General features: G+C 41.6%; 4 protein-coding genes and 4 non-coding genes across 8 annotated transcripts; 3 read left to right on the top strand and 5 right to left on the bottom strand.

The window, feature by feature from the left end:
* Positions 1-804: 804 nt before the first annotated feature.
* Positions 805-875, bottom strand: TRNAG-GCC (transfer RNA glycine (anticodon GCC)). The gene has a single exon. It is a non-coding gene; the product is annotated as a tRNA-Gly (tRNA).
* A 118-nt stretch (positions 876-993) lies between these two features.
* TRNAW-CCA (transfer RNA tryptophan (anticodon CCA)) lies at positions 994-1,065 on the top strand. The gene has a single exon. It is a non-coding gene; the product is annotated as a tRNA-Trp (tRNA).
* A 9,754-nt stretch (positions 1,066-10,819) lies between these two features.
* Hsp60B (Heat shock protein 60B) lies at positions 10,820-12,984 on the bottom strand. Its single transcript, XM_017176383.3, has one exon. It carries the CDS (start codon positions 12,868-12,870, stop codon positions 10,930-10,932), a length of 1,941 nt encoding a protein of 646 aa, XP_017031872.1. The 5' UTR covers positions 12,871-12,984; the 3' UTR covers positions 10,820-10,929.
* Positions 12,985-16,410: 3,426 nt separating this feature from the next.
* Positions 16,411-16,484, top strand: TRNAT-AGU (transfer RNA threonine (anticodon AGU)). Its single transcript has one exon. It is a non-coding gene; the product is annotated as a tRNA-Thr (tRNA).
* Positions 16,485-17,368: 884 nt separating this feature from the next.
* Positions 17,369-17,442, top strand: TRNAT-AGU (transfer RNA threonine (anticodon AGU)). The gene has a single exon. It is a non-coding gene; the product is annotated as a tRNA-Thr (tRNA).
* Positions 17,443-17,581: 139 nt separating this feature from the next.
* On the bottom strand, positions 17,582-18,548 carry LOC108081317 (dynein light chain Tctex-type protein 2B). Its single transcript, XM_017176406.1, has 3 exons — positions 18,520-18,548; positions 17,798-18,127; positions 17,582-17,747 (listed from the first exon to the last, which is right to left on the bottom strand). Exons 1-3 carry the CDS (start codon positions 18,546-18,548, stop codon positions 17,582-17,584), a joined length of 525 nt encoding a protein of 174 aa, XP_017031895.1.
* A 5,072-nt stretch (positions 18,549-23,620) lies between these two features.
* On the bottom strand, positions 23,621-24,580 carry LOC108081311 (uncharacterized). Its single transcript, XM_017176403.2, has 4 exons — positions 24,493-24,580; positions 24,087-24,422; positions 23,839-24,030; positions 23,621-23,784 (listed from the first exon to the last, which is right to left on the bottom strand). The coding sequence occupies exons 1-4, from the start codon at positions 24,553-24,555 to the stop codon at positions 23,692-23,694; spliced, it is 684 nt and encodes a 227-aa protein (XP_017031892.1). The 5' UTR covers positions 24,556-24,580; the 3' UTR covers positions 23,621-23,691.
* Positions 24,581-24,671: 91 nt separating this feature from the next.
* On the bottom strand, positions 24,672-26,518 carry Tsp42Er (Tetraspanin 42Er). Its single transcript, XM_017176391.3, has 5 exons — positions 26,370-26,518; positions 25,566-25,733; positions 25,350-25,508; positions 24,927-25,106; positions 24,672-24,866 (listed from the first exon to the last, which is right to left on the bottom strand). The coding sequence occupies exons 1-5, from the start codon at positions 26,427-26,429 to the stop codon at positions 24,795-24,797; spliced, it is 639 nt and encodes a 212-aa protein (XP_017031880.1). The 5' UTR covers positions 26,430-26,518; the 3' UTR covers positions 24,672-24,794.
* Positions 26,519-27,235: the final 717 nt, after the last annotated feature.

Genomic DNA, 27,235 nt, shown 5'->3' with positions numbered 1-27,235 from the left:
AGGCACCACCTGAAGGCCACAGCCACAGTCAAGTTGAATTTTGGCTCCGGCCTTTGACTAAATAGATGGGGCATATCTTATCGCTCCGTTGTCTGCCTGTCGACACGTCGTTCCTGCCAAGAGATATCACAATTGCCAATGTTTCCCTTCCACTTACGAGTCTTCCTCGCCTTCGTTCCCCTCATCTCAACGAGTGCGTGCTCCCCTGCAGTAAGTCAAGTGCATAAGTGAGACCCGGTCCAGGGGCAGTCTTTAACATAAATCGAAGGAGAAGCTCCGGCTGGAAAGTTGAGATCGCTTGGCGGGGTCAAGGCGGGAGTGGAAAACACGGGAAACCAATCAGCATGAGGCTGCGAAGGCCAGATAACCTTGGGTTTGGTACTGGGATTGGGATCCTATGACTGCTCAAATAGATCAGCAATCGCTGTATGTATCACATATGTAAATCTCTGGCCAGTTTGCATCGGAATTTCATTGGAGCTCTTTCATTTGTGTATCCATATCAATAAAGCTTTGTTTTCCAGAAGAATCAGTCATGAATTCTGAGGGAGATTGAGCGGAGGATAGCTAGAATACAAGGATACAAGATAAAAAAGTGAATACCTGATGGCAAACATCACTTTAAAGAATTGGTGGGTTTCATTAACAACTTGATTTGTTCACAGAGTGTTGATAATGAATATATTTACAAATAAATACTTTTGCTATCTTAAATAGCATAATTTATATATGAAATTCTTCTTTATGTATTTATTCTCTCTCTTTTAAAGGTATTTAAAGGAAAAAAGTTTAAAAAAGATATTTTGCATCGGCCGGGAATCGAACCCGGGCCGCCCGCGTGGCAGGCGAGCATTCTACCACTGAACCACCGATGCTCTTGGGTTAACGACAGATTCAAGTATTACTAAATGTCGGGTTTAAAATCGATCTACTATAATCTAATCAGCACCCTCAAGTGGTTTGTCACAGGCTATAGAACCCTCCCCTCATCAGGACTCCGTGGCGCAACGGTAGCGCGTCTGACTCCAGATCAGAAGGTTGCGTGTTCAAATCACGTCGGGGTCAATGGGAATTTTTTTATTCTTTAATGTTATATTTTTTCTGTATTTGTTTTATTATTTACTTCTTTTTATTTATTATTAAATGGTATTCAATTGTACCTATTTAATAAAAACAGCAAGAAAGTCACTTCAGTCTCCGTTTCTCTAAAGAAAGTTTTATAAATTTACTAATAGTTTAAAATGTTGATTAACATTTTCCTTCCCTGGGGTTCGGTGACAGTTGGCGACCATAAAAGGCAACCCTTCCCCTGCAGAATCTAATTTGCATAGCTAAAGCAATTAGAAGCACCCTCCAGCTGAGCAAACAAAAAGTGGCGATAAACTTTTCCACTGTAGGATGCAATCCCAGGGACTCCCCGGATGCAGTTGGTTTGTTTTAAATGGCGCTGGGAGTCGTCTGAATGTTTAAGCAAACTGCAAAGTAGACAACTTTTGTTTTAAAACTGTCAACGCAGACACGCCTACGATATCCGTGGCGGGAAAAAAAGGGCAGGAAAAGTGCCCAGAATCGCAATAAAATAAATTGTTTCAATGCACGGCAGCAGTAATCCGCTTTACGGTTGCCGTTGCCCCATTCCTTGCGGTTTAAGATTTATGCACTGCTAAGACCCCGATTTCCACTCGCTTTTCTTTTCCTTTGCCGATTTTTTTCTTTCTGGCGAAAGTGAAAGGGGTAAGCAAGGAGATGACAGTGGGGGTGGGTGGCCCCATAAATTAGCTGCGCGGAATTCGGCTTTCCTGCTGCTTCGTGGCACTTGAATACAGTTAATCCCCGCATTTCTGGCAAACAAAGTTTGGGCAATTTGGGCATCTTACTCGTATTTTCCCCTTCTTAACTGTTTCTTATAGTACTGCCGAGTTAAAGCCAGGAAAGGGAGTTTGTAAAAGAAATTTTATAAAAGTAAACAGTTCAAACTACAGCAGTTTATTTACTTTTAAATTAAGATCTTATGTGAAAGGTTTATAATAAAAAAATTTATACAGTAAAATTAAAAAAAAAAATAGAAAACAATTACATTTCCAACTTAAAATGCTTTTCTTCTGGCTATAAACATTCAAAGATCTATCCAGAAATATAACATATTGCCAGCACTGTTTCCTTGATTTTCAATTAAAGTGTTGAAAAATTTAAAGTCTCGCCGGCTTAGTGAGTCCGCTCTGAGCACATGACAAATTAGCTTCCTAATGAGCCGAGACATAAATCTTGACATACCACGACCCCGCCCCCGCCCCCGCCCCCGCCCCCGCCCCCGCCTTCCTTTGGATGCTGACACGTGTTCTTGGCTTCCTTTGCTGACATTGGCACGACACGGCAACCCGGCCAGGCATTAGGACTTCATTACAAAAACACGGTGCCAAGTCCTTGGGTGTGGGTCTCATTTCAGCAGTGCAGGGTGCAGGGGGTATGTGCTCTCGTATTGAAATTAACTGTTGATACAAAGGCTGCAAATCGCTCGATTCATTGGCAAATTCAAAGGAGCGGGTCACCCAATTAGCATTGCATTTTGAGACGCTAAGAACACTTTGTACACTGATTGGGTCTAAACATCTGAGTCAGAGCGTAACTAGGGATTTGGAAATCGACAATACTCACAGAGCTATTTCAATTTGTTTTCGAAACTTAAAGATAATTAGAAGTTCCTTTATAAAACAACGAAATGGAAGCAACCTGCTTTAAGAGAAATGATTTGTGGATAATAAGTAAATTGATGGAGTCTCGATTTATTAATATTATATTAAACAAACTAGACTTTGGATAAATAAAACTTAAGTATATTAAAGAGTTTAAGCTAGAATAATCCCGTAAACATATGCATATTGTAAAAGTTTCAGTATAGCTTTTACTTTTTTCTTAACTTTTAAAACCTCTATTAAAATCTTTATAATACAACTTCATTAAGACATAATAAAAAACGATTTTTTTATAAGCAACAAATGTAATAATCGTTCTTAAATAATGTTACCGGTGATCAGATATCCCTTTTAAATAATTTTACACCGCTTATGAAAGCCAAGAAACCCTCACACACTGACGCATTATCATCCCCGGGGCCAGCAGATATTTATGTATTAAGGCCACTCATATTTATTTACGCTCAGTGCAAATCTCCAAAGCATCTGTTATAAATAATAAGGGAATATGTCCGTATATGTACATTTAAATGCTCATAAATTTGGATGCGGCTTTGCGTTCGGGTTATTAAACTGTAGTAAAAGGGCAGCTCAGCCACTTGGCAGTGATTTCTGCACAGCCTACTTTCCGGGGACACTCCAGCCGGAGCCGGAGTCAAAGCGAAGCTGGCAGTAAAAGGCCTGGCATTCAGACCATTATTAGCATAATAAAAATACAAGCACACATACATGATGAGCTCTAAGCCAGGAGTACGGGGACCGGGACGGGGGTAAATTGCTGCCTGCTCCCAAGGCGGAGTCAAAGGCAACTGCCCTGGCTGGACAATATAATTTTATGGTCACATTTTTATTGTTCCGAGGAGTCGTCTTAGGCAACATCATCGTCGTCATCTTCATGGCCATCACCGTCATCACCGTCATCGCTATTGCCATAGCCAGTTGGGCAGGCGTTGAAAGCCTGGCCGGCATAAAATTTAAATGTTATGGCCCCTGTGTTCCTCCGCACCCGTACACGTGTATCCATAAATGCAATAACAAATTTTTCGGAGGGGAGGAATGCAGATATACCCGAGCCCAGTTCCCTGCACCGCAAATCGCACATGCTCCACCTGGGTTACAGGTGCCGGTGTCGGTCGCCTGTCTGCGAATGTTTTAATTAAATATTCCATTTGCCTAAACCAGAAAACCAGAAATGCGCGCAGTTAGTTTCCGTTTTCCATTTTCCGCTTTTACCCACTTCCACCCACTTCTGCCCATTTCCGCCCACTTCAGTGCATAAATTCCGGACGGAGTGCAGTGGTCAGCACATGTGGCCATCGGGGATTAGGACCATCATTAGGAACGAACTTTAAACCTTAAATTTGCTCAAGCTTTGGGTTTTTATTACAAGTTAACCTTAGTTTCAATTAGCCGTAAAATAACGCTCCTCTGTGCGGTTTGGGTTAAATGTAAATACAATTTAATGGCCGGCAGGCCAATAATGAGCCGCAGAACATTTCACAGCTGAATAAATAATGAGCGCATTAATTGGCGTTTATTTAATGTAATCCCTTAATTGCTCATACGCCATGTGTGGCCGAAAATAAGCACGAAAGCCAACAAAAATGAATAACAAATCAAAATGTTTGTCCGAGGAAATTGGGTGTATTTTAGCGGAAAGCCTATGGTAAATTAATTTTGTAAATATTCAGCATACGTAAATAGTTGCCAAAGGAAAAACCAGCATTTACATTTAAATTCGATCAACTAATTTGCCAGAGAAAATTGAACAAATCCATTTTAAAATCAAATTTCCCAAAATCACAACTTATTTTTGTGATAGCTTTCAAGGTTCCATGGGAATGCTCCCCAATTTAATAACAACAATTCATTTTGTGGCCTGCGCAATTAATGAAGAACAAATCCTATTACCTAACGAAATCATTAAAATTCAATAAAATGAAACATAAATTACGCAGAATTCCAATTTCGGGAAACTGCTCCAACGTGGCACATAACTCACTGGGAGCGCTGGCAACCACAACGAAATATAAATAACAGAAAAATGCGTTTTAATGAAAAATGTCAAGAGGAAAGACCGAAAAGAAAAGTTTTACAACAGCCCCGCTCCGCCAGCGGAAGCGGAAGTAATGCCAATGGGCAAAATGGGCGCACGGCCAGGGAAATGGTGTGCGCCCGGAAAAATGAACAAGGCGCCGACACATAATAATGCCATCATCATCATCGATGCTGGGGTGGCGGGGGAGCTCAGGGAAACCGATGCCCTCGACATCGACACAATGGGGAAATTGGTAAAGCCGGGAGCAACAAATGATGGAAGATGTTTTAAATGAACAACAAGCCGGCGAGTCGCATGCAAATGCGGGGAAATAAATTAGATTCGGGACACGGGACACAGGACAATGCCGCGGGCACGCGCTGGATTACCCCGGCACACTCTCGGAGCAGTTCCTTTGAATTGGGACAACAATGATTCCGCATCCGGAGGAGGGTCGCCCAAAGGTCAACAGTCAATAAGCTAAGTGGCAGCCCGAGCTGCGAAACTTTTGCGCAATAAATATGATTAAAACATATTTCGCGAGCCATCGGGTGATAAATGCGACAAACTTTCGAGCTGGCTTAAAGCCCTCGACGGGCGGCAGATGCTGATATAAATCCAATTTAGTATATCCCATAAAATGTAGGAGTAATGCCCACTCCCCCCAACTATTTGCATGATAAAAATCTTTCATCAAGCGGCGGCGGCAGCGGCGGGAGCAGAAACAATCTCGGTCCCCGGGCAGACTCAACTTCTTCTGCATAATTCGACGATTGCCAGAGGAGGAGCACGCCCCTGGCCCTTTGTGTGGTAAACACCTAAAGTAGTAAACTGGGATTTAACCGTCCTGCCACCCACACACGCAAACGCACACGCACACTCACCTACGTGTCTATAAAAATTTTACGTTCTTGGCATTGGCAGCGGCAAGGACAAAAACTTTTGCCACTCAGGAGCAGCAGCAGGAGCAGCCGGATTGGGTGTTGCTTGAACGGAAACGTCCTTATGCAGGATATTCCTTTTATTGCATGGGAAATTGGGGAGCCGGAGCCGGAGAATACATACATAAATTCAACCTTATGTGCTCGTCGCCAGCACGATGGTGGGATTCCGGAAAGCCAGGACCGAAGGAGGACAGGAGCTCGAACGCCCAATAGGGACATTATGTCGTGCGCCGGAATCTATAGAATATGTAAAACGCTCCTCGCAAAAAAGATTAAAAATTTTGCAATTTTAATATCCGTCCAAGGAGGAAGCCGGATTCCAGACAAAGTCGCTGAGCAAACAAACAAAAATGCCGAAAGTTCTTTTTAAACAAAAGCCAGGCCCCGGGAGCGGGGCTATATATTGTTTGTTTATCTATGCATGCCCCGTAATTGTTTTGTCAGAAAGTTTTATAAGCCTCAGCTGCAATGCAAATATGAACGGGGGGCGAAACTACTTTGGCCAACTTTGGTTTTAAATTAGATGGAAAAGTGTCAGCGCCAGGAAAAAGGGGTTGAAAGGATGGGGGAACTTTGAACTGAATCAAAGTTTCTGGCTAAAATTAAAGCGCAGCTACTTCGGGTAAGAAAGGATCCCAGGGATCCTGACCCGCAAAATGTGTATATTTGAACTTCGCTTCCGTTCAATGAATCAACTTTTTCTGCCCGGCGAAAACTTTTCCTTTTTAACTGCGGGATTTCCATTTCGTTCGGGGCTTTGACCATTACGGGTTGTCCTGCCTGCAAAGCCGCTTAGAGCCATGAATTCCGGCATCCACAATGCTCCTTATTAGGCAACCCGCGTTCACCTTGGAAAACTTCCCCCGGTCGGCCAAGAAGCTTGGTTGCCCAGCAGCCGAAAAAGAAGGCCTGAAGAATAAAGTGTTTACTCTGTCCAGACCTTGAGATTCCTGATAATCAAGGAACTGATTCCACATTTGCTTTCACCTTTCATTTGAGACTGACTTGGATATAACATAATATAATCTATTAAAGTTTTGAATGATAGGTAAATTTATTTTAACGTTCTGCTTTCATTTAAATTGCACACTTAAGAGTTCTTTATAAAAATGTTTCTAAAATATATAGAAATCTGAAATTGTTTCCTTTAGTCTAGCATACCCCGACTATAGGGTGTCCAAGGCGGGGACCGCATAAAGGACTCCCCATGCCGTTTCTATGGCCTGGCATTTAAGATAAATGATCGCCTGCCAACAATGCACAAAGAGTCACAAAAAGTTTGGTCACGTTTGTGCTATTTGGCGGCCAAGGCATATGCTCGAGGTCCTGCCATTTCGGGACTCCCGTATCCGGCATCCTGGGATTCTGGGTGAGATTCTGGGTTCCCGGGGGTGGCTGTCTAGCTTGCATTCACCTTGGCGCAATTTTAATATGTTTTTGGGGGGTGTCCGGAGGTTTAAAATTCAAGACACATGCTGCAGCTTAAACGTTTTAGAAATCTATTTTTCAAAGAAACTCATGACAGGCGGGTAGGAGTAGAAGCGGTATCCAGGATGGCAAGATGGCAGGACGACAGTCGCATGTGTGCGTGCGAATTGCATTTAATTGAATCGTCTGAGCAGCAGGTGAAAGTATTCTTAAGTGTTTCCCCGGCTCAGAGCAGGAGGACGATGTGGGAATGGCCAAGTTGAAGGGGACCAGAACGATCCAGATGGATCAGTAACGGATTCAAAACCAGCTCGAACCTGCTTGTATATCAAAAACCAATAAACTAAAAGATGATTTTGTTGCACTCCATTCTTAGTGCTGACTCTGGAGGTGGCTCCAAACTCTTCACAAATGTTGCAATTTAAATGTAAAGTCTTTAGACATTTTGCTATTAAAGAGTCTTTGGTTATACTCACTAAAGGAGAGGAAATCATATGTATATTAATAGATATTTAAATGTAATTAACCTCATGAAGGATTCCCCAAGATATAACCTGACGTGTAAAATAACCAGAAAGAGTAAGTTTTGTTTAAATTTCAGGTCGCTGAACATCCCTCTGGGCTCGGGAGCTCCTTTGCCATTTCCGATTCTAGCACTTGCCGCTGCCATAAATCGGTGGCACATATGGCAACTTTACAAGTGGCTCGCGTCGCCGTCTGTGCGCACAATTCAAATGGAAATCAAAGTGGGCGTTCATGAGTTAAACACTCGACGAGGCACGAGCCAGGATGCAGGAGCCACCAGATGTAGGATTCGGAAGCAGCCGAGTGACAAAGTCGCTGCCACAAACTCAGGGAGCATAGCCCGACTGAAGGCGGGCACTTGTGGTTTACGACCTGGCAGCAGGAGGAAGGCGAAGGACGGATGGATCCTGGAATAAAATCACATACGACCATGCCAAAGGAGTTGGCGATGTGAGTGCTCCTTGCCAGGGAACGGAATGGGGGAGTGCCCAGAAATGGCTGCGCCATTTCTTTCTGCCACGGATGCTGTGCTGGGGAAATTTATTATTCTCGTCTAGATGAGTTCATTATGCGAACAGCAGTTGCCAGTCCGGGGCGCTGCCTTTGAATGTCGAATGCGAAAACAATTTAATTTTATTGTTTTCCACATAAATTCGCTCCGAATTATGCATTGTGTAAAAAACATCATATGAAATCTGAGTGGCACCCGCACACACATGGCGATGGCAGAGATGGTTGCCCATATAATTGAGTCACGTTTGCCCAGGGATTAGGTTTGTTGTTGTCTGCTCCGATCGGATTCCCCGCAATATTCAGATTTATGCCGCGAATGGAAACTTATTCGGAATTGCCGTCGTTGTGTGATTTATGGAAGCGACAAGCTCACATGCATAGAAAAGTTTAAGATGCGAACGGATTCGATTCGGGAAGCTGAAAATGCTAAAGCCACGTTCTCAACGCTTTTATGGGGGATGTGGAGATGGATTTTGCGGTATGTTATCTTGCAACTTTTAAGGCAACCTCATTTTCGAACTATAGTGGTTTAAGCAAAGATCTTATAATGTAAAAGATACATAAAGCGCACTTGAAATACTAAAGCAATTTGGGAGCGTAAAAATCTAAAAATACAATACATATCATAGTATGAGATCACACAAAACAACTAGTGAGTATGTGCAATCAGTAAATCATCGAAAGTGCATCAAAACGTCGGAATTGGTAAAAATTCATTGATGAATATTAACTAATAAGTGATAAAATTACCATTACCATTTATACATTTTTTATTAACTATTCAACACCAAAATCTTTGGGTTTTGGCCTCAACATTTTAGGCCAAAAATTCATCGACATGATTCATTAATAATTTATCAACCTACTCATCAACTTTTCATCAGTAGGACAAGAATCTGTCATAAACTATTCATCGAACTGTCATGAACTTTAATTTTAAAGAGAGGCATTCAGAATGAGATAGAGTCTGTTTTGTCACGAATGGCGACTGAGTGTTGGCATGGCAAAAGGTGAAGAATCGTTTATAAAATTAGGGAATTTAAAGGAAATGTTTAAGTATACTCATGGACACATTCTGTCAAGAGAGCCAATGCTACTTCTAGAAGTAAAACCTCTAGTTCAACAAAAATTACGGAAGATGTAGATTTTCTTTGTTATACTGTCATTTTTTTAAGGCTACAATAGAAGAACAGCTTTCTTAAACGTTAATATATGTTCTGCTTAAACCTGTACATGTTTATTAAAATATTTTAAATGTTTATGATGAGTTCAATTTTGTCGTCTCTGGAGATTATATACCAGTAAATAGCGATATCGTGGTCTGTTAAATCACCAAACCCCTACTTGTCCACCCAAGCTTAGAACCACATTGACCACAGTTGAACTAAAGCCTCTATTAAGACCACAAATAAACCCATTTATGAAATGATATAACATCAGCGAGAGAGTCGTATGCATGGCTACGTGTTTATAATGCCAATAACCCCTGATAGCAGCCCCCCTGACAGTCTCCACTAGCAATGTAGGGCGGCCTGTTTCCACGGCAGGATACGGATACTGAGGCTGTCACGGATGGAGCAGCAAGAAAAATCAAAATTCGTGTTGGCATGCAAGTTCAATGGCTGTCGTCCTGCGACAGGCAAACAGAGCGAACGAAATTAAATTTATCTGTATCAGTTCCACCCCAAGGACTGGGGACTGGGGACTGGGGTCCTGGAACAGCTGCAGCAGGAGCTGAACACATGTTCGGACAAATTCATCTGGCATGTCACAATGCGCAACGGTATGCAGAAACATCCCGGAGGGTAGGGCATTGTTATGGATAAGCTACGGCATCCTGGTCCCGGACCCGGCTGCAGATTGCACGTGACAGGACTCGACGAAAAGTGAAACTTGGCAAATATTCTGATGGAACACATTTTGGGTGTCGGAGATCCTTCATTCATCCCCCAAGCCCATGGACGGAAGCTCCTTCCGATTCCCCCCTCGGTGGAGCAGCAAGTGTCATTAATCAAATGGCGCCCAATAATTTCCAACCCTTTCTGCGGCAGTTTTTGAAATATGAACTTTTTGCTCTGATGAATGCCGGCAGTCATTAATAAATTAGGGGTTAAAATGCCATAACAACGGCGAAGGATGCGGGAAGGCAGCCTGGCAGCCGCTGAAAAGTTGTTTATTTAATTGAAAGCGAAACGAGGGGGCTAACAGATTCGCTTAACTCAATTAAATTGGGAGCAGAAACCGACGGCGACGGCAAGGAAATCAGTTAAACTCTGATTTAACGATCCCAGCACTTGCTGTCATGCCCATATCACATTAAACTTAAATTAAATCTGGATGGTACCCACAACTTGTGCTGCAATCGTTATAAATAAAGTTTGGCAATAAAAAATGTGCCTACTTTTTGATGGAATATGTGCAATTTTAGCTATAAAAACTACCTCGAGGCTATATACCATGTGAATATAGAACGATATCTCGACTTAATATCATATTGAAAATAGAATAATCATTTATTTATCGAAACTTTAAGTAGATAAAATATTTATATTGTATGGATTTATCAGTGTAAGCGACAGTCGCTTCAAAAAAGTTCTCTCTGCCAGACCCCAAATGCTCCTAAAGTTAGAGAGAGCTGTTCCCCTCCAAAATTTATTGAAAGATAAACAGAGAATTAATTACGATTCGAATACAACACTGAAGAATTTTTATTGGAAACAAAGGAAATTTAGGCTCACTCGATCAAAAGGGATAAGTGATGCAGAATACAAAAGAAAAAAAAGATACTCTACATCATACTACCGTCTATATCACGCACCTCTACATTCTCCATTCCGGGAATTGCCTTGACCATTTGGTTCATCTCTTCGTTAGAGGGACACTCACTGTCAGAGGCGTCTCCACCGCCACCCATTGCAGACATGCCGCCCATACCACCCATACCACCCATTCCACCCATTCCTCCCATGCCACCCATGCCACCCATTCCACCCAGTCCACTCAGAGCAGCCAGCTCTTCCAAGCCCCCCATGTTCATGTCCAGACCATCCATGGCAGCGCCACCTCCCGCCAGTTTCGCCAGAAGATCGTTGTCGCGCGAGTCCGTGATGACCACCTCGGTGGTGCTGAGGAGCGAGGCCACACCGGCGGCATCGGAGATGGCAGTTCGCACCACCTTGGTGGGATCGATGATGCCCTTGTCGACCAGAGCGCCGTACTCATCTCCCATGGCGTCGTAGCCAAAGTCTCCGGAACCATTCAGCACATTGGCTACCACCGTGGCGCCGTCCACTCCGGCGTTCTGGGCAATCGTCAGGCAGGGCATACGCAGGGCGTTGCAGATTATCTCAACGCCCTTCTGGAGATCCGAGCTCCCCAGCTTGAGCTTCAGGAGATGCGGGATGCAGCGCAGAAAGGCGGTGCCGCCACCGGGCACGATGCCCTCCTCAATGGCCGCTCGGGTGGCATTCAGAGCGTCCACCACCCGGTCTTTCTTTTCGCTAACTTCCACTTCGCTGGCCCCGCCGATGTGGAGCACGGCCACACCCTTGGTTAGGGCGGAGAGGCGCTGGCGCAGACGGTCCTGCTGCTCGGGCTTTGTTTGCTTGTCCGCCAGCTCGTCCTTGATCTGCTGAATGCGCATTTCCAGCAGGCCTGGCTTGGGCGTGCCCTGAAGAAGCATGGTGCTGTCTTTGGTAATCACCGCCTCGCCCACCTGGCCCAGGTCGGTTAGCTTGGCGTCCTCTATCTTCGAGTAGTTGATGTCATCGCCGAAAATCGTAGCTCCGGTGGCAGCCGATATATCCCCAATCAGATCCTTGCGCTGTTGCCCATAGCTGGGCGACTTGATCGCACACACCTGGAGGCCTATCCGGAGCTTGTTCAGCACCAAGGCATTGAGGGCCTCCCCGCTGATGTCCTCGGCTATAATGACCAGTGGCCGACGCTGCCCGACGGACTGCTCCAGACTTTTGACGATCTGCGACAGCGATGTGATCTTCTTCAGGGAGATCAGCACAAAAGCATTGGAGAACTCCACCTTGGAGCCCTTGCCGCTGTTCACGAAGAAGGGCGAGACATAGCCAGTATCGAATCGCAGGCCCTGGATGATGGACAGTTCGTCCTTTAGGCGCTTGCCGTCCTTCACTGTGATGGTTCCCTTAGGACCCACCTTGTCGGTGGCCTCGCCAATGAGACGGCCTATCTCTGTGTCGCCATTGGCCGATATGGTGGCCACCTGCTGGATCTCCTCGCGGGTCTCCACCGTCTTGGACATCTCCTTAAGCTTCTGCTTCACGACCTCCACGGCCAGCATGGCGCCGCGACGAATCTCTACCGGATTGGCACCCATAGTGATTTGGCCAAAGCCCTCCTTGGTGATGGCTCGAGCCAGCACTGTGGCCGTGGTGGTGCCATCTCCGGCAGTCTCGTTCGTCTTACTCGCCACATCCTGAACCAACTTGGCGCCCAGGTTCATGTGCTGGTCCTTCAAAGCAATCGAACGGGCCACGGTGAAGCCGTCCTTGGTGATCTTCGGCGAGGACCACGGCCGCTCGACGATCACACTGCGGCCCTTCGGACCCATGGTGACGGCCACGGCATCCGCCAACACATCTACGCCTCGGATCATAAGGGCCCGGACCTCGGGGCCAAAGCGCACGTCCTTGGAGTACATCCGGGTAAAACAGCGACTGGACAGGACCGCCTTGCTCACACGCGAGCGAAACATGTTTGCTAGCAAAATATCGTAATATTTTTCCACGGGCTTATATTATTTTTTGGAACAAGTCAGACTGCACGAACAAGCGAGATGATTGAAGAGAACTATAGGACTGACTGACTGGTGGAGCGCTCAGTCGCAGCCTACTTTCAGAGCAAAGGAATTTGTGAAATTGGAACTAGAAAAAAAGTATCTTCCTTGTCATGAAGCTTATGCAGGAGCACTGATTTCTGCCCATACTCTTCGATTTGAGGTTCAGCTGGTTCCTACCTTCGGACGATTTCCATTCCCCAACAGTTACACCCACGATGCTTAATGTCTGAGGGACCGCGATTAAATTGGATCTCCTCACAGTCAAGTTCAGGCAATTAATGCTTTCACTTTTATTTTCAGGGGGCCCTCTGTTTATAATTGCCTGGGAAATGTCGCCCAATTAGGGTTATGGGGGTTCCGCGGCCTTAACGGCGGCCCTTACGGCCCTTTTGTGGCCAATAATAATTACTAAAATTTCAACTCGCGGCCATCGTTAAAGCCAGGCTATCACGGACTTTCCGGTTGCCTAATCCGACTTTCGACGCCAGCCGAATGTGCTCGCATTCCCACCAGGATAAGATGGCTAAATACGAAACGGCATCAGATAAAAACAAAAGCAGATTTGTCTTTCCCCATCCTGGCACAAAAGCGAGGAAATCCGCACCACACACTCACTGCACGAGAGAGAGAGGAGAGAGCTAAGCCGACAGCCCCGAGCAAAACGCCAGCAGCCCAGGCTGTAATCCTTATCCTGCTCCAGCTCCACGCGATTCCTATTCCAGCTCCTTACCCATATCCTTTTCGGAGGTTTTCCAAATGCGTAAAAACTCAATAGCTGCGCATTTATCGGGGGGAGTGGTATAGCGCTGCGATGGGGATTGGAATTGGGAGCCCAGGATCGACATGGGTCCCGGGTTGAGTGAGATGCCAGATAGCAGAGGAGTAGCAGGGTGTGAGAAAGGCGAAAGCGAATTTATTGGAGTCATGTGCCGATAAGCGTTGGCTTCCCAATGCCAATGCCAAATTACAATGTTATAATCGGGGAGAGGCTAGAGTGCAGCTCTGGGAAAAACATCGAATAAACTGTACTCTTTTAGATTATGGAATCAGTTGTTATTACCAATGAACCATTACTTTAGAAATTTTTGCTATTCTAAGTACTTAAAAGTAATATTTTTCTACATATACCACTATAAATGTAGATTCTAAATTCCAATTAAGTGGGACAAATAGTTTCTTTCAAAAAGGGCTTTAATAGTTTGCTTTAAAACTTATTAGCAGAAAAAATTAGTGGTACTAGATTGGACGAAAGGTAAAATATCTCAAATACTTTGACCAATACTCTAAGTAATGAAACAATATCCATATATCATATATCATAACCACATTATCAGAAGAATGTTTACGAAGAAGGGTTTAGTTATAGGTGTCAAACCTTAGTCATTAATTTCAATATATTTAATATTAACATTATTATTAAACTTAATACTTAACTAAAGAATTGGTTCACTATCTTAGTTCTTTGAAATGAATATACTTGTATTTGTCGAATACAATCAGCCAGTTAATACTCCCGATGGAGCAGAGTAGGCCAACAGAGATGGAAACATGTAGATACACAAATACAGACACCGACACCGGGCCGATGGCTGTTGTTACATGGCTGAAACACAGGAAACGCATTAGATACTTGGCTCGACTCGCAGTTGTAGTGAGTGGGATTCCCCCTCCGGCCAAAGCCAGAGAGTGTCCCCGACCGTGGATGGAGCCGGGCTGGTGCGATAAAAATCTGCGTAAAATGATGCGGCAATTTGATGAGCAACTAAGTTCGGGCAATTAGTTTGGTAAACGCTCGGAAGTCGCAGCTAAACTGTTGCTCTTCGTTGGGACAATGGACAACGGGACACGAGATGGGGATGAGGCCTGCATAACTATTCGAGCATTCGGTGCTAATGGGCCTAGGAAGGCTCTTTAAATGGATAGTCTGATTTATCGACACGCAAGATACCAAAATGCACTCGGGTTGACTCACAATTTTTCCTAATTTCCCAGGCCCGTGACCCGGGGCCATCTCTCCTGGTCAGGAATGACATTCGGCTCTAACGGAACGCGGCTTAGATACTTAACAATCACCAGAGGCTCTTTCGGTTTGGTTTGGTTTGGCTTGGTTCGTGCTCTTGCTGCTCCACTGAACTCTTTGACAAGCAGCAAAGACTTGCTAATAAGCCGATGCCCGATGCCAAAGAAGGAGCAGCCAACGCTCTGCCTCTGGGCTGTTCCCCGGCGATTTCAAAGATACATTTCGAGTGCCCAAGTTTGCTCAGCTCTCCTGGATGTGTTATGTGTGTGTGTGTGTGTGTGTGCGAAAAGTACAAATAATTTCCATTTGGCCAAAGCAGCAACATTTGCATTTTTCTTCATTTTTCCTACAGCCGAGCCGCAGAAAGACAAACATGCCTGGCAGGCACAGCGGCAAGTATTTAAATAGCCAGCAGATACGTCTACTTATAAATACTTTTGTCGTCTCGGCAAACGATACGGCACAAGTTGTAGATAAATATGGCATAGATTACATAACTAGTTCTGCGCCACAATAAAACTTTTTCACCATGAATACATATGGGTATCCGAAGCATAAGTATCTACAGTGGTGGTAAAAAACTTAGAGACTTGGTTGCCAAGTGTAGATTTAATTAAATTAATTTTAGTTTAATTTATTAACCTAGCTCAGAAAGTTTACACTCATAATTGTAACACTATGCTTCTATGATTTTTAATTTATTAATTTGTATACTCCGTTTATAATATGTTTTATAATATTATGTTTCAGCTATTTTTTTAATTGAGAGATCTAAGGTGGAAAATATTATAAACACAAGAATTAATTATTATTGGGTAATGAAGTAATAGAATATAAAATGTATAACAAATTTTTAACTTATCAATCAATCCCAATATTTAGAAGCATAGGAATATAAATGGGAGCTAAAAATACTAAAAGACTTGATCCCCATCTTTGATATTCAGTAAACATACACATAGAGCTCTTTCTCTAATTTTTTATTCAATTAATAATTATTAATTTTGTTGATATATGTATTTTTTGATCGCTTTAGTTTTTGTTTTGTATTTATTAGGAAAGCTAAACCAGAAAATATTAAACCTAAAAAGATTAATTATAGTTTGATAAGGAAATTATTGAAAATTATATTATACAAATTCAGTCAGCCTGAACTTAAAGCAATTATAATTTTATAATACCCACCATTGCAGAAATAAATAAATAAATTGTTCACTTTAAATATTAAAGTATTTATTACTCTCCTAGACATTTAAAGTTCCAAAGACAACCCGCTCCTATTCTTGTTCCCATAACTGTGTCAGCATAAGTATCTAAGTATCTTCTACTCTTTCGCACACACACACGGGGCTGAGAACTATTTATGAACTTGCCGCACACTCCTCTCCCCAGCATCGCTAGCCCAAGAACGGCATTCTCGCGCGGAAGCTTTCGTGGGCGCCGTGGCTTAGTTGGTTAAAGCGCCTGTCTAGTAAACAGGAGATCGTGAGTTCGAATCTCGCCGGGGCCTAACCCTGCACTGGTGATGGTGCGGGGTGTTTTCATATTTTTCCATCCATATTTCTCGATTATTTTAACCGCAATGTGCACATTTAACCCTCTGTGGCCCCTGCTACTGCTACACTCTGTGCACCTAATGGCTGTTTATGGTTTCACTTGCCAGCTGACGCTCTGTAACCCATTAGCGTTTCAATTGCGTCAATAATTGTTTCAATAATCATTACAATCTGGGAATTATTATTATTTCAACGGCCGAGCAATCGAAAGGAAAAGCTTCTACGATGGGGTAGCTTCACTGGAAAGTACTAAGGGGGAAGGAAAAGCTTATTTATATCGAGGTATATTCTATTGAAATGTATTTAAACTAAATAAACCATAAGATAAGTAAAGTTTAAGGCTAGTTTAAATATAGTTTAGTATTTTTAAGAAAAAAAACTTCCTGTTGTTCTTAATTATGTTATTTTTTAAATTTTATAATAATTATAATAAAGATAACTCAATAACAAATGGTATAATTAGTAGTTAGCCAAATTATAAAATAATAAAAAGAAAACTTCATAGCATTTTTCCAAGCTTTCAGTAGAAAGATAACGGTAGTATAACAGTTTGGCTAAAGCTTTAAGTACTTTTCATAGTCACCATTTGAAAGCTTTATCCCTACAGTTATGTATATCAGAACTTGCGTGGTAAAAGCTTTCCCATTGCTCATAGAAACTATCTGCAATCTTGTATCTCAAGAGTTGCCAAGAACCTACGCGTATCTCTTATTGTTTATCTTCGACTCGAAACAACTGAACCAATATTAATTTTCCAAATTGACTTCTAAACCGATAGAGAACACGCCCGGAGGAAACTTTTGCTCGAATTGGGTAGTTCAACGCCCGATGCTACAACGGCGCCGTGGCTTAGTTGGTTAAAGCGCCTGTCTAGTAAACAGGAGATCGTGAGTTCGAATCTCGCCGGGGCCTATAGTTGAGGACGCCAGTAATGTCCAATTTTTTGTACGTTTTTATTTTAATTTTTTCATAACCTAATGCCGTTTCCGGATCAACACCTAACTTAGCCTAACAACAGTAATTAACAAACACCAGGAGAGAGGCTGGACGCCTAATCCTTGTACACCAGATAAAGGACCACGATCATGAAGTAAGTAGGCCGCTCGAAGACCAGCTGAGTGAAGTTGTCCCGCTTCTCGTCCATCAGATGGCACATCCGTTGGTATATGCCCTGGTTCTGCTTCTCCACAATGGACAGCAGGCAGACGATGCGGTGGCTAAGGGCACACTCACAGGTTATGATACTTTGAACCAGCTTAAGACTCACCGTCTATGGTTTAGTTTCTTGACCCTGTCGCGAATCTCGGCCGCCAGGCCCTCGACCAGCTGCAGCGCCCGCCAGGAGTCGTAGTTACGGCTAAAGCGATCCCATAGCAGCCGCTCCTCGATGCAGTCCTCGATAATCTTCAGGGCCCGTTCCATGTTGAAGTTGGTGTGAAAGAACTGCCAGTCGTTCTTCGGCTTCTCCTTTTGCAGCTCCCCGCCCTCGCCGGCAGCCGCTTCGCCCTCCGGATTCTGGGCGGCCCGCCGCCTGCTCAGCATTGACTCCGAGAGCAAGGCGTTCATCCGGTTGGTGGTGCGCACTGAGGCGGTTATCCTTTAAATAAAATTCGACTTAGACCATATTTATTCCATTTCAAAAGTATTTTCTTCAATACAAGAACGGAGGCTAGACTGTTACAGCGAAACTCTAAATGTGTAAAGATGAGGACCATGGTTATAAATATTTTGTTACATTTAAATAAAATCAGTTACAAAATAAAATAACTAATTAGCACAGTGGCTGGAAACTACTATTAATTTTCTTTTATAATAGCGAATTCCACAACAATCAATATGGATTTGAAATTAATTTAAAATGTTGTTATATTGTATATGATATAATTTTAAATATTTCAAATACACTGCAATTGCTTTGATACTTCCATAAAAGTCTTAAAAACTTCTGGTTACAAAACTCCCTAACTATAGAGGCTATTTCCTTCCTACCGCGTTTTCATGGTGTTCCAGGTGGCCATGGTGCTCCTGTGCCCGATGGGCTGCTGCCAATTCTCGGAGCTGCGTCTGGCAGCCGGCAGCGGGAAAACAAACACCGAGCAATGCTATCTGCACACTGACAGGAACGTCGAACGTCGAACCTCGAACGTTGAGCGGGAGCGACATGCCGACATGCCGACACGAGGCCTGTCCTTAACAATGGATGGCTCCATGCCACATGGCCCGCATTCAGTCATCGGATTCCACACGTCGTCAAAAGTTCATTGAAGCTCTGTTGGTTTAGGTCCCCACCTGGATGGGGGTCTAGAGATGGCAGATACCGATGGAAAAAGCCGTGGCCCGGCAGGTGCTCCTGTCGGAAGGCCCGTGAAGAGCTCACGCTGTCATTGCCGGCGGAGAGCTTCGGCTTTGGCCTTCCGGCTTGCGTGCCGCTTATCATAAATCCACTGCCGGGGCGCTCCAATTGCAACCAGCCGGTGATGGCGGCGGAGACGTGGGTGTCATCGCCACCAGCCACTCGGAGGGATGTGTGCTAGGTCTGGGGCAAAGTGTTGCCATATGGACGCGTGGGCTGGAGGAAATTACTTCGGGCCACGGCGGCACGCGATTCCCCTCAGCAGCAGTTGATGACTCCCCCGGCCCAGCTCATCGGTTCTTCGACACCAGGTCACAGTCTTCGCGGCCAGGTGAGTGTCTTCGGGCCTGGGCGCGAACTTTCAAGCACTTTGATTACCTTTTATCGCGAAACTTTGGCCCGACGGCAGCGTATGCCAACTTCGCGTTGGCCCGCCAACTTTAATCTATCGGCATGCATCTTGATACACACTATCCACAGCCCTATACCATATATATGAAGTTATTAAATTGAAATAACTGTCAAGTCACGTGCACGAAGCGCTGAGTTGACGACTTGCCATTGTTCCCAAATGGCCGAGACAAGTGGCCGGGAAACAAAAGAGGATTGAGCATTCGACGGCGGAGCACTTGGGGTAGGGCATGGTAGTCGGCTTTCAGGACGAAGCACGAACAGCGCAGGACATTAGAATAAGATCGCACGAAGAGAGGCGTGAAAGGCTATGGGGAATTTCAGTGGATTTAAAGACGATCTATGTGAAGAAATTGTATTTTATGTTTACAATGTCTGCGCGTAACGCATCTTATTTATACCAGTGGGACTAAAGACTATTTATGATGAGGGTAGCGCATCTTATTCACTATATTCTCTTTAATAAGACTCTATTAATGGGAAATATAGATTGTTTCTTCCTCTCTTTTTTTTCACAAATGGTTTGTGTAGCCCGTTTTTAGTGATTATATATTATTCATTTTATAGTATTTAATGTTTTCCCACTAATTGATCCATACATTTTTTGTATAATTGTAATTTGTTAATTTTTTACGTTATTCCCATATATTAGCAGTGCTTTAAATTAAATTTAAATTATTTAAATCAGTATTATTATTCTAATAATTAAACCGAAACATGAACTTCTTTTTCTTAATTTTTAACAATTCAAAATGATTGATTTCATTTCAGTTTTTTATTTTCTCGTAAATACTTATAAAATCTGAATTTTAGAGCGAAATTAATATAAAAACAAAAGTCTAGTCGCATAAAAAGTTTATTAAATTAGATTATAAGAAAAGCAGAAGATAGTTTTTTTTTATCACAAATTCCCCTTAATATGTTCTCATATTTCGCTATTTAGAAATGCTTCATAAAAGATATCTGGATCGGGTTTTTTTATGAATGTATGAATTTATGGGTAGATATATCTTTTATAAGGTTCAGACACAGTTTACTATTTAATTTATTTTATTTATTTACACTTTTAAAAGTATATAAAATCATAAAGATATTTAAACGTGGCGTTTCTATGTTTCCATTAGGGTCACAAGAATCCGAATTTAGAAAGAGAAAATGTCTCTCTAACGAAGCCCCAACATTATATACACAATATTTCGATATTCCACATTTGAATGAACATCTTTTTTGTGGTTGCAGTAATTTCTTACATTTTTGTATTAATAATTAAGGGTATAGTATCTTTAAAACATTTGCGATGTATGTGTAAGAACATCATTAAATCGAGACTATGCAAACTAATACGAAATGTTTAACTTTGTTTTAAATTTAGATAATTGTGCTACACTTTTTTTTTGCTACTCCCCACCCTTACTGCGATTATAAACTTTTACTGCATTGCGAAAATAGCCAAAAATTTTAAATCAATTGAAATTGCATTAAATAATATACTACAAATTGTTCCAACTGAGGGTTTTTAATACATCTTCTTGGACAATTTTATCAACACCAATTTCTGTGACAAGTCTTGAACTCCGTCACCAATCTGATCGATGATCATAAATCAGTTTTGGATTACCCATTGATTTTCCTGCTCGCATAAATTAGTAATCAAACAACCATAACCCATGATGAGTGCCGAGCCGGTTACCGGGTAAAACTAATTGCCAAACAAAACACAAAACTCCATTTCACGCATGCCAAATGCAAAAGGAATTCGCGATGGAGTTACACATACTCGTACACATATTTTGGGTGGTGAAAATTAAACAGCAGCTAAACAAATTAAGCAATTTGTTTCACCGCCCCTCCGCAATTATGTGGCGGATGGAGGATGACGGGGGCGCCACGCGTAGTGGGTTCCAACTCATTAGCACCTGGGTGCACGCGACCCGCGAACATTTGCATAGAACTTACGCTTGCATGCGACTCATGGCAGCGGCGCCTCAACTTATGCTTCACTTTTGGCGCAGCCGGCGGCGGTGGAAATTTCGGCGAAACTGCACGAACGAAACTCACAAATGAAACTGGCTGAAGTCTCTGGCTCCGGGAGCTCCTAAGCATAAAAGCGCAAAAGCCACCGGGCCAGAAGGCTCCGGTAAGAGGTGAAAGTGTTGAGCTGAGTGCGCCAACAAGGTGTACGTTTTGATGGTGATTGGCTCACGACCCGGGGCAGCACATGCTCCTCATGTCACTAGTTAGCTTGGCACCACCATGGGAAGAAAAATATGGTGCTTTTGTCAATATAATATAACATTTGAAAAAAAAAAATAAAACTTAAAGATTAATATAGAGAAATTCTTCTAAAACATGTCTCTCGAAAGTTAAAAGGAAGTTAAGAGAGGAAAACACAAATAAACGTTCATCAAGGGTTTAGTTTATTCCCTCACTGTCAAAGGCTTTGATAGCTAAGGGAAAGATCAGAACCAGAAATAAAAATTAAGTTAAATAAATGAATAAATAAAGAACTGAGTGCAAAACAGCTAAAATTATAGCATACAATTGAACCCTTACTACAAACTTGGCAATGATGATCAACAAAATACAAATCAATGTGTATAATAATAATAAATAAATCTTATAATAATTACCGTCCCTGTATGAAACATGTTTCATAATATTATAAATAATAATTTAAATATTTAAGATATTAAAGAACATAATATCCTTTACTCCCACTGTGCGCTCGTTGCGACTTTGATTTGAGTTAGCATGTCTAGGGACAACTCAACGGCAATTGCAGGGCGCGGGGATTGAACAGAGCAAATGTGTGCCAATGTATTCTAAATTGTGTTTATTTTGAGTAATTTGCAATCCGACAAAGACACTCTCACCCGCACACACACACACACACACATCGCCTGACTCTGGCAGACAGTTTGGCAATTAAAATTGCAGGTTGCCAACTGTCGACGCGCCCCATGCAAACTAAATAGCTTCGAAATGGAAATGGGATGAGCGGAAATAGAAATGCCAAGCAGATCGCGTGTCCAAGAAACCATATATATCAAATTAGCTGACCAATAAATTGAGTTCATAAACAATATTTTGGTTGAGCCTTCCGAGGCATATTGCATACCGGGACGGTTCTGAGTTACACAAACGGAAAGCTACTTCGATTTGGAATGCCATCTATTTGATCAGTTCTATTTAATACTAGAGATTTACTTCTATTAAGGGGGTCTTCTCATTGGGCAACTTTTTTTTTTCGATTTTTTTTTTTTGCATTTATTTATAGCTTGGGATGGTGTGTATATGTCCCCAAAAGGATTTTTAGAAATTCGAAATACTTTAGAAGATACAGCCTTATTTGTGAAGCAAGTTCTTCGCAAAATGAGCTTTTTTCAAACTTCAAACGCGTTTATCTCGAAACCACGTTTTTCGAACTGGCGGCCATGATATCTCCAGTTCAACTGAACCAATTTTCATGAAACAAAGTGGAGTCGACGCAGAATTGTCACCATTCTCGGGTGACGGAACAGATTTTTTTTTAAATTTTTTTTTTCTATTTTTTTTTACATTAAACTACAAAAAAAAAGCCCGAAATCGAAATTTTTTTTTTAAATGGCCGCCATTTTGTTTAAAAAAATTTAAAAAAAAATCTGTTCCGTCACCCGAAAATAACATCAATTCTGATTATAACCCCGTTTTTATTTTTCATTTCGGACGCTCTGGAGACCCTGAATCGTGGCCGCCAGGACGACACCTTTTTTTTCGACCACCATGTTTGAAGTCTCATTACTCTTTGAACAACCCTCGTATCGAGGCAAGAACAACTTTTTTAGTTACTTTGAACATTTTTGAATTCAATAAATAAAAAAAGTTTTCAATTATTCTTTGCGTTTTCAAATAAGAATTTTTTTAAAAAGGGTCCAAAAAACGGCTTTTGAATGAGAAGACCCCCTTAATTAAATTAAATCTATGAATTAAATTAAAGGGTTCTTCCTTTTGCCTTTTACAATAGCTGACCTCTTAAGAACTGTTAACTAAAAGCAATTTCTTAAGATAAGGATACGTTATTTCATCATAATCGATTCAAGTCCTAGAGAAGTAGCTCCACAATACTTAAAACATTTGGAACAAATTTAGATTAGGGATCTTAATTTTAAATCAAGGTATCAGAAGAGCTGAAATTCATATAAATGAGCGATTGAATTAGAACGTTATAAAGTGGCACGGATTAACTTGATAAGATAGAAGCCTCTGAACACCTTTCAATAACAATACAACTCATACCAACTTAAATGACGAATAAGATAGCTTATGACTAATTAATAAACTTTGAAATCTGCTTCGATTAGTCATTTATTTGTTGGTTATACAAAAGAAATTATTACACCATCATCAGTAAGTTCATATTAAAGTAGGGGCGCATTTGAAGTCCTACGTTTTGCCCTAGAGTTGTCCATGTCCGCTTTCCACTCCAAGAAATTCCGTGCAATTTTCACCATCTTTAAAATAAAGAAAGATAGTTTTTAAAACGATTCAATACAAATTTTACTTACCAAATAGACCGCAAATATCACTACAATTATCACTACAATTATATAGTAAGTAATAAATGCATTGTCCCTGAAAACTTTATAGCAGCCATCCTTCACTTTTACTTCGCTTTCTTTATAATTAAAGCAGTTTTTGGGTAACTCCAGTCCCTTCCTAAGGTAGTCATATGGGCCCATAACTCCACAGCAGTTGCCCTATAATAGTTATTCGTGTTCTAAAAAAATACCACGGAGAGTGGGTAAACATAAACCTTTTCTTGCCAGGAGGACAGCAATTCCGTTTGATTAAGACCATCTAATTCAATCCATGCCTTGGACAAAAGCTTCCAGCTGGATTTGTGGTGTTGAATAATTTTAAAGCTCAAAATCAAGGGTAGTACAAAAACCACCAGCAGTAGCAGGAGCCGAGATAGGTTCAGCTTGGGTTTCTTCGATCCTTGTTTCCTTAAATGGATTACTACAATGCCGACGAGCAGTAGGAAAAGTATCGCTAACACGGGAGAAAGGAAGTAGTAACTGATTCGCACAGCTGTACCCACGTCAATATAGCTGGGAATCCCAACTAGCAAAATGACTACAGTCAAGAGCTGGGAATTGGGGACTCAAGTTAGAAATCACAAGAAGTCTCTAGCAAACGATTATCCTTAGGAAACTCACCATCAAGAGTCCATACTCGACGGCTAAAAGCCAATTCTTAATCGAAGTAAACTTGCATTCCATTTCGGCTGCTTATTGAATTCTGATTGACAGCAGAAACAGGTGCAACTTACAAGAAAGGAATCCGGAGATAAGGCCTTGGCGATAACTTTCTAATCAAAGTCGAACAGATAAAAAAGTGACCTCATATATTACAATTTTATTTGGCAATGTATAAAAAGTGCAAAATAAATTTTTAAAAATATAAATATACTATGCAGTCAGATAGTTACTTCTAGCTTAGTATTACTAATTCATATAATTTAGTAGCCGTAGCGACGTTGTTCGTTTCTTAAAGTCACGCCCAGTATAGTTGAGAATGTGAAAGAAGCGATCTGAAAAAAGGTTAGTTTTATGAACAAAATGAACGTAAAAATGATAATCATAAAACCGACCTCAATGACCATCAGTATCCAGACAACAATCTTTGGGCCCTCCCAAAGTTCGTCGTAGAAGGTCTCCATTTCCTTCAGGCATCCCACAGTATAGGCATTATCGTGATCGAAGCAGCTCTCGGGAACAGTTAGATGGGCGATTGTATAGTCCTTGACTCCATTGATACCACAGCAATGGAACTGGAATTAATAGGTTAGCATTAAGGTCCTTGATATTTAGGCTCAAAACTCAACTAGACTTGGAATTAGCGGTACAATTTGATTTCATATTTGATTGTAATAAAGAGATACTACAGAGTCTAACGTTGGATCATAAGCTGCTAAATTTATGTTTATTTTGAGAAGAGCTATGCTGGTTTAAGTCCGGATATCGATAGATCTTGATTATGCAGATTCTAAGATACTTCTTGCCCTGACACTTACTTGCTTCTGGTATTCCGACATGGCATCCGTGCCATTCTTTTGCTTTTCCCAGGCGAGATTTAGCTCATCCTCAGCAGTTACGGCCCCTTCGATGTGCATCCGGAAAACAAATAGGACCACGACCGAAATGATCAGGAGAGCAAGCATAGTAATGGCATACTATTGGATAAATCGGTTTAATATGAATCTAAAACCCAGCCGCACTTGATTACTCACCGTCCATGTCAGGCAGATGCTCTCCTTGATGGCCCCAAAGCAGCCTAGAAACGAGGTCAGGAAGACGACCGCGCCCACAGCAATGAAAACCCACAGAATGGGTCGCCCATCGGGCGCCATATCCTTGATGGCCAAGGCATTGATCACTATTGTTGCGAGGCCCAGCACCTGAAAGTGTGTTCCACAGGCATAAATACAATAAACAAAAAGTAAACACCACCTGCCTATGCCTAGCTATCGCCTCCACGAAAACTTTAAGCTCCATGTACATACTTAATCATTCGAAATAACGCAATGTGCTTAGATAACGCTGGACTAATCAACGAAAACAAAAGGGGGTATTCCATAAAACGCCATCTGGCAAATGTAAGCAAAGCCATAGGTAATGCTGTCTTTCAATTCACATATCATTTTTATCGTTCTTGACTTAATTTTAGATAAGATGAAATATGCATAGGTATATTTAAGCCAAGAATACTTAGCTTGTTTCTACGTTTTAAGTTTACCCAATTTATTTATTATAATAATGCACTTGCACTTTTTATATACTCGTACTACCACACAGTTTATAGTATACTACTATTTGTACTTTAAATGTATTTTCAATTAATTTTTATTTTTTTTTTTTCATTTCTTAATTTGTACTTCTTCAAGTTACTTTTATTTCTTCGATCGATTTCATAGATTGTCGCACAATTGAGTTCCGGTAGCAACAAATAAAATTGGGAAGATATCACGGAAGCAAAAATAGTTTATGACTACACTCAATAAATCACCTGAGTTAAACCCTTTATCGGTACTCACCGCGCACAGGAAGTTGAAAAGGAGTACTAGAAACTTAACCGTTATCGTAGAGCAACCCATGACGTAGGTGATATTAATTTTCAACGCTCCGAAACACGCTCGCCGGAGGTTACTTCTATACTAAATAGCTAAACAAACTCGGGTGGCTCTTGCGCCGCGTCTCGGTCTGGTCTTTGCAATAGAGTGTTAAAATAAAACACAACCGATATACCGGTGACGAGGCAGGAATATCCGCGCTCTGTAAGCGCAGCGATAGCAAAGTAATACATTATTTACTTATTTTGATTATAGAGTCAAGCTGGCGATTGCTCCCGGATCGAACTGATTCATTCCCGTTCGGCCAGATCTCCATTTTCGATCTCATTTTACTAAAAGCTCAATGGCCGTGAATTATCTGATGGGATAAAAAGTTTTTAACTACGACATTATCTTTATTTTCGTGTCGCTCTTTGGGGTGGAACTTAATTGCCTCAGAAATAAAATTGTAATTTGAAATTAGTAACAAATTTTTTCTCTTTTTTTTTTCTTTTTTCCCTTTTTTCTTTTTTTTCATTTTTTTCTTTTTTTTTTCTTTTTTTTTCTTTTTTTTTCTTTTTTTTTCTTTTTTTTTTCTTTTTTTTCTTTTTTTTTTATTATTAAAGCAATATTTCAACAAAAAATGTAACCATAATAAATTTATTTATTTATTGTAATACATCCTTAGGTACATTATAACCAAGTGGCCAATAAATTTTATACTTGTTGTTCCAATTCATCTTTATATATTATATTAGCAATTTTATTATGAAAAACCTGCGTGACGATGCCTGGGTCAGGCCTAAAAGAGCACATTCGCATTTTACTCGCAGTTTAGGTTGAGTCAAACA

This window comes from Drosophila kikkawai, chromosome 2L (genome assembly GCF_030179895.1).
Source record: "Drosophila kikkawai strain 14028-0561.14 chromosome 2L, DkikHiC1v2, whole genome shotgun sequence".
NCBI classification, from domain to species: domain Eukaryota; kingdom Metazoa; phylum Arthropoda; class Insecta; order Diptera; family Drosophilidae; genus Drosophila; species Drosophila kikkawai.
The sequence above is the reverse complement of the archived record's forward strand: the minus strand, read 5'-3'. Positions and strand labels throughout refer to the sequence as shown.

Excerpts from the sequence above, each read along its gene's own strand:
- LOC108081311 (XM_017176403.2), bottom strand. The coding sequence starts at position 24,555 with ATGGAATGCAAGTTTACTTCGATTAAGAATTGGCTTTTAGCCGTCGAG. Across the intron at positions 24,031-24,086 it reads TGTCCTCCTGGCAAGAAAAG|GGCAACTGCTGTGGAGTTAT; the intron begins GTTTATGTTTAC and ends TAACTATTATAG. Across the intron at positions 23,785-23,838 it reads TGATATTTGCGGTCTATTTG|ATGGTGAAAATTGCACGGAA; the intron begins GTAAGTAAAATT and ends TTTATTTTAAAG.
- Tsp42Er (XM_017176391.3), bottom strand. The coding sequence starts at position 26,429 with ATGGGTTGCTCTACGATAACGGTTAAGTTTCTAGTACTCCTTTTCAAC. Across the intron at positions 25,734-26,369 it reads TTTTCAACTTCCTGTGCGCG|GTGCTGGGCCTCGCAACAAT; the intron begins GTGAGTACCGAT and ends ACACACTTTCAG. Across the intron at positions 25,509-25,565 it reads GCATCTGCCTGACATGGACG|TATGCCATTACTATGCTTGC; the intron begins GTGAGTAATCAA and ends TTTATCCAATAG.
- Hsp60B (XM_017176383.3), bottom strand. The coding sequence starts at position 12,870 with ATGTTTCGCTCGCGTGTGAGCAAGGCGGTCCTGTCCAGTCGCTGTTTT.
- LOC108081317 (XM_017176406.1), bottom strand. The coding sequence starts at position 18,548 with ATGGCCACCTGGAACACCATGAAAACGCG. Across the intron at positions 18,128-18,519 it reads TGGAACACCATGAAAACGCG|GATAACCGCCTCAGTGCGCA; the intron begins GTAGGAAGGAAA and ends TTTTATTTAAAG. Across the intron at positions 17,748-17,797 it reads AAGAAACTAAACCATAGACG|CCACCGCATCGTCTGCCTGC; the intron begins GTGAGTCTTAAG and ends GTGTGCCCTTAG.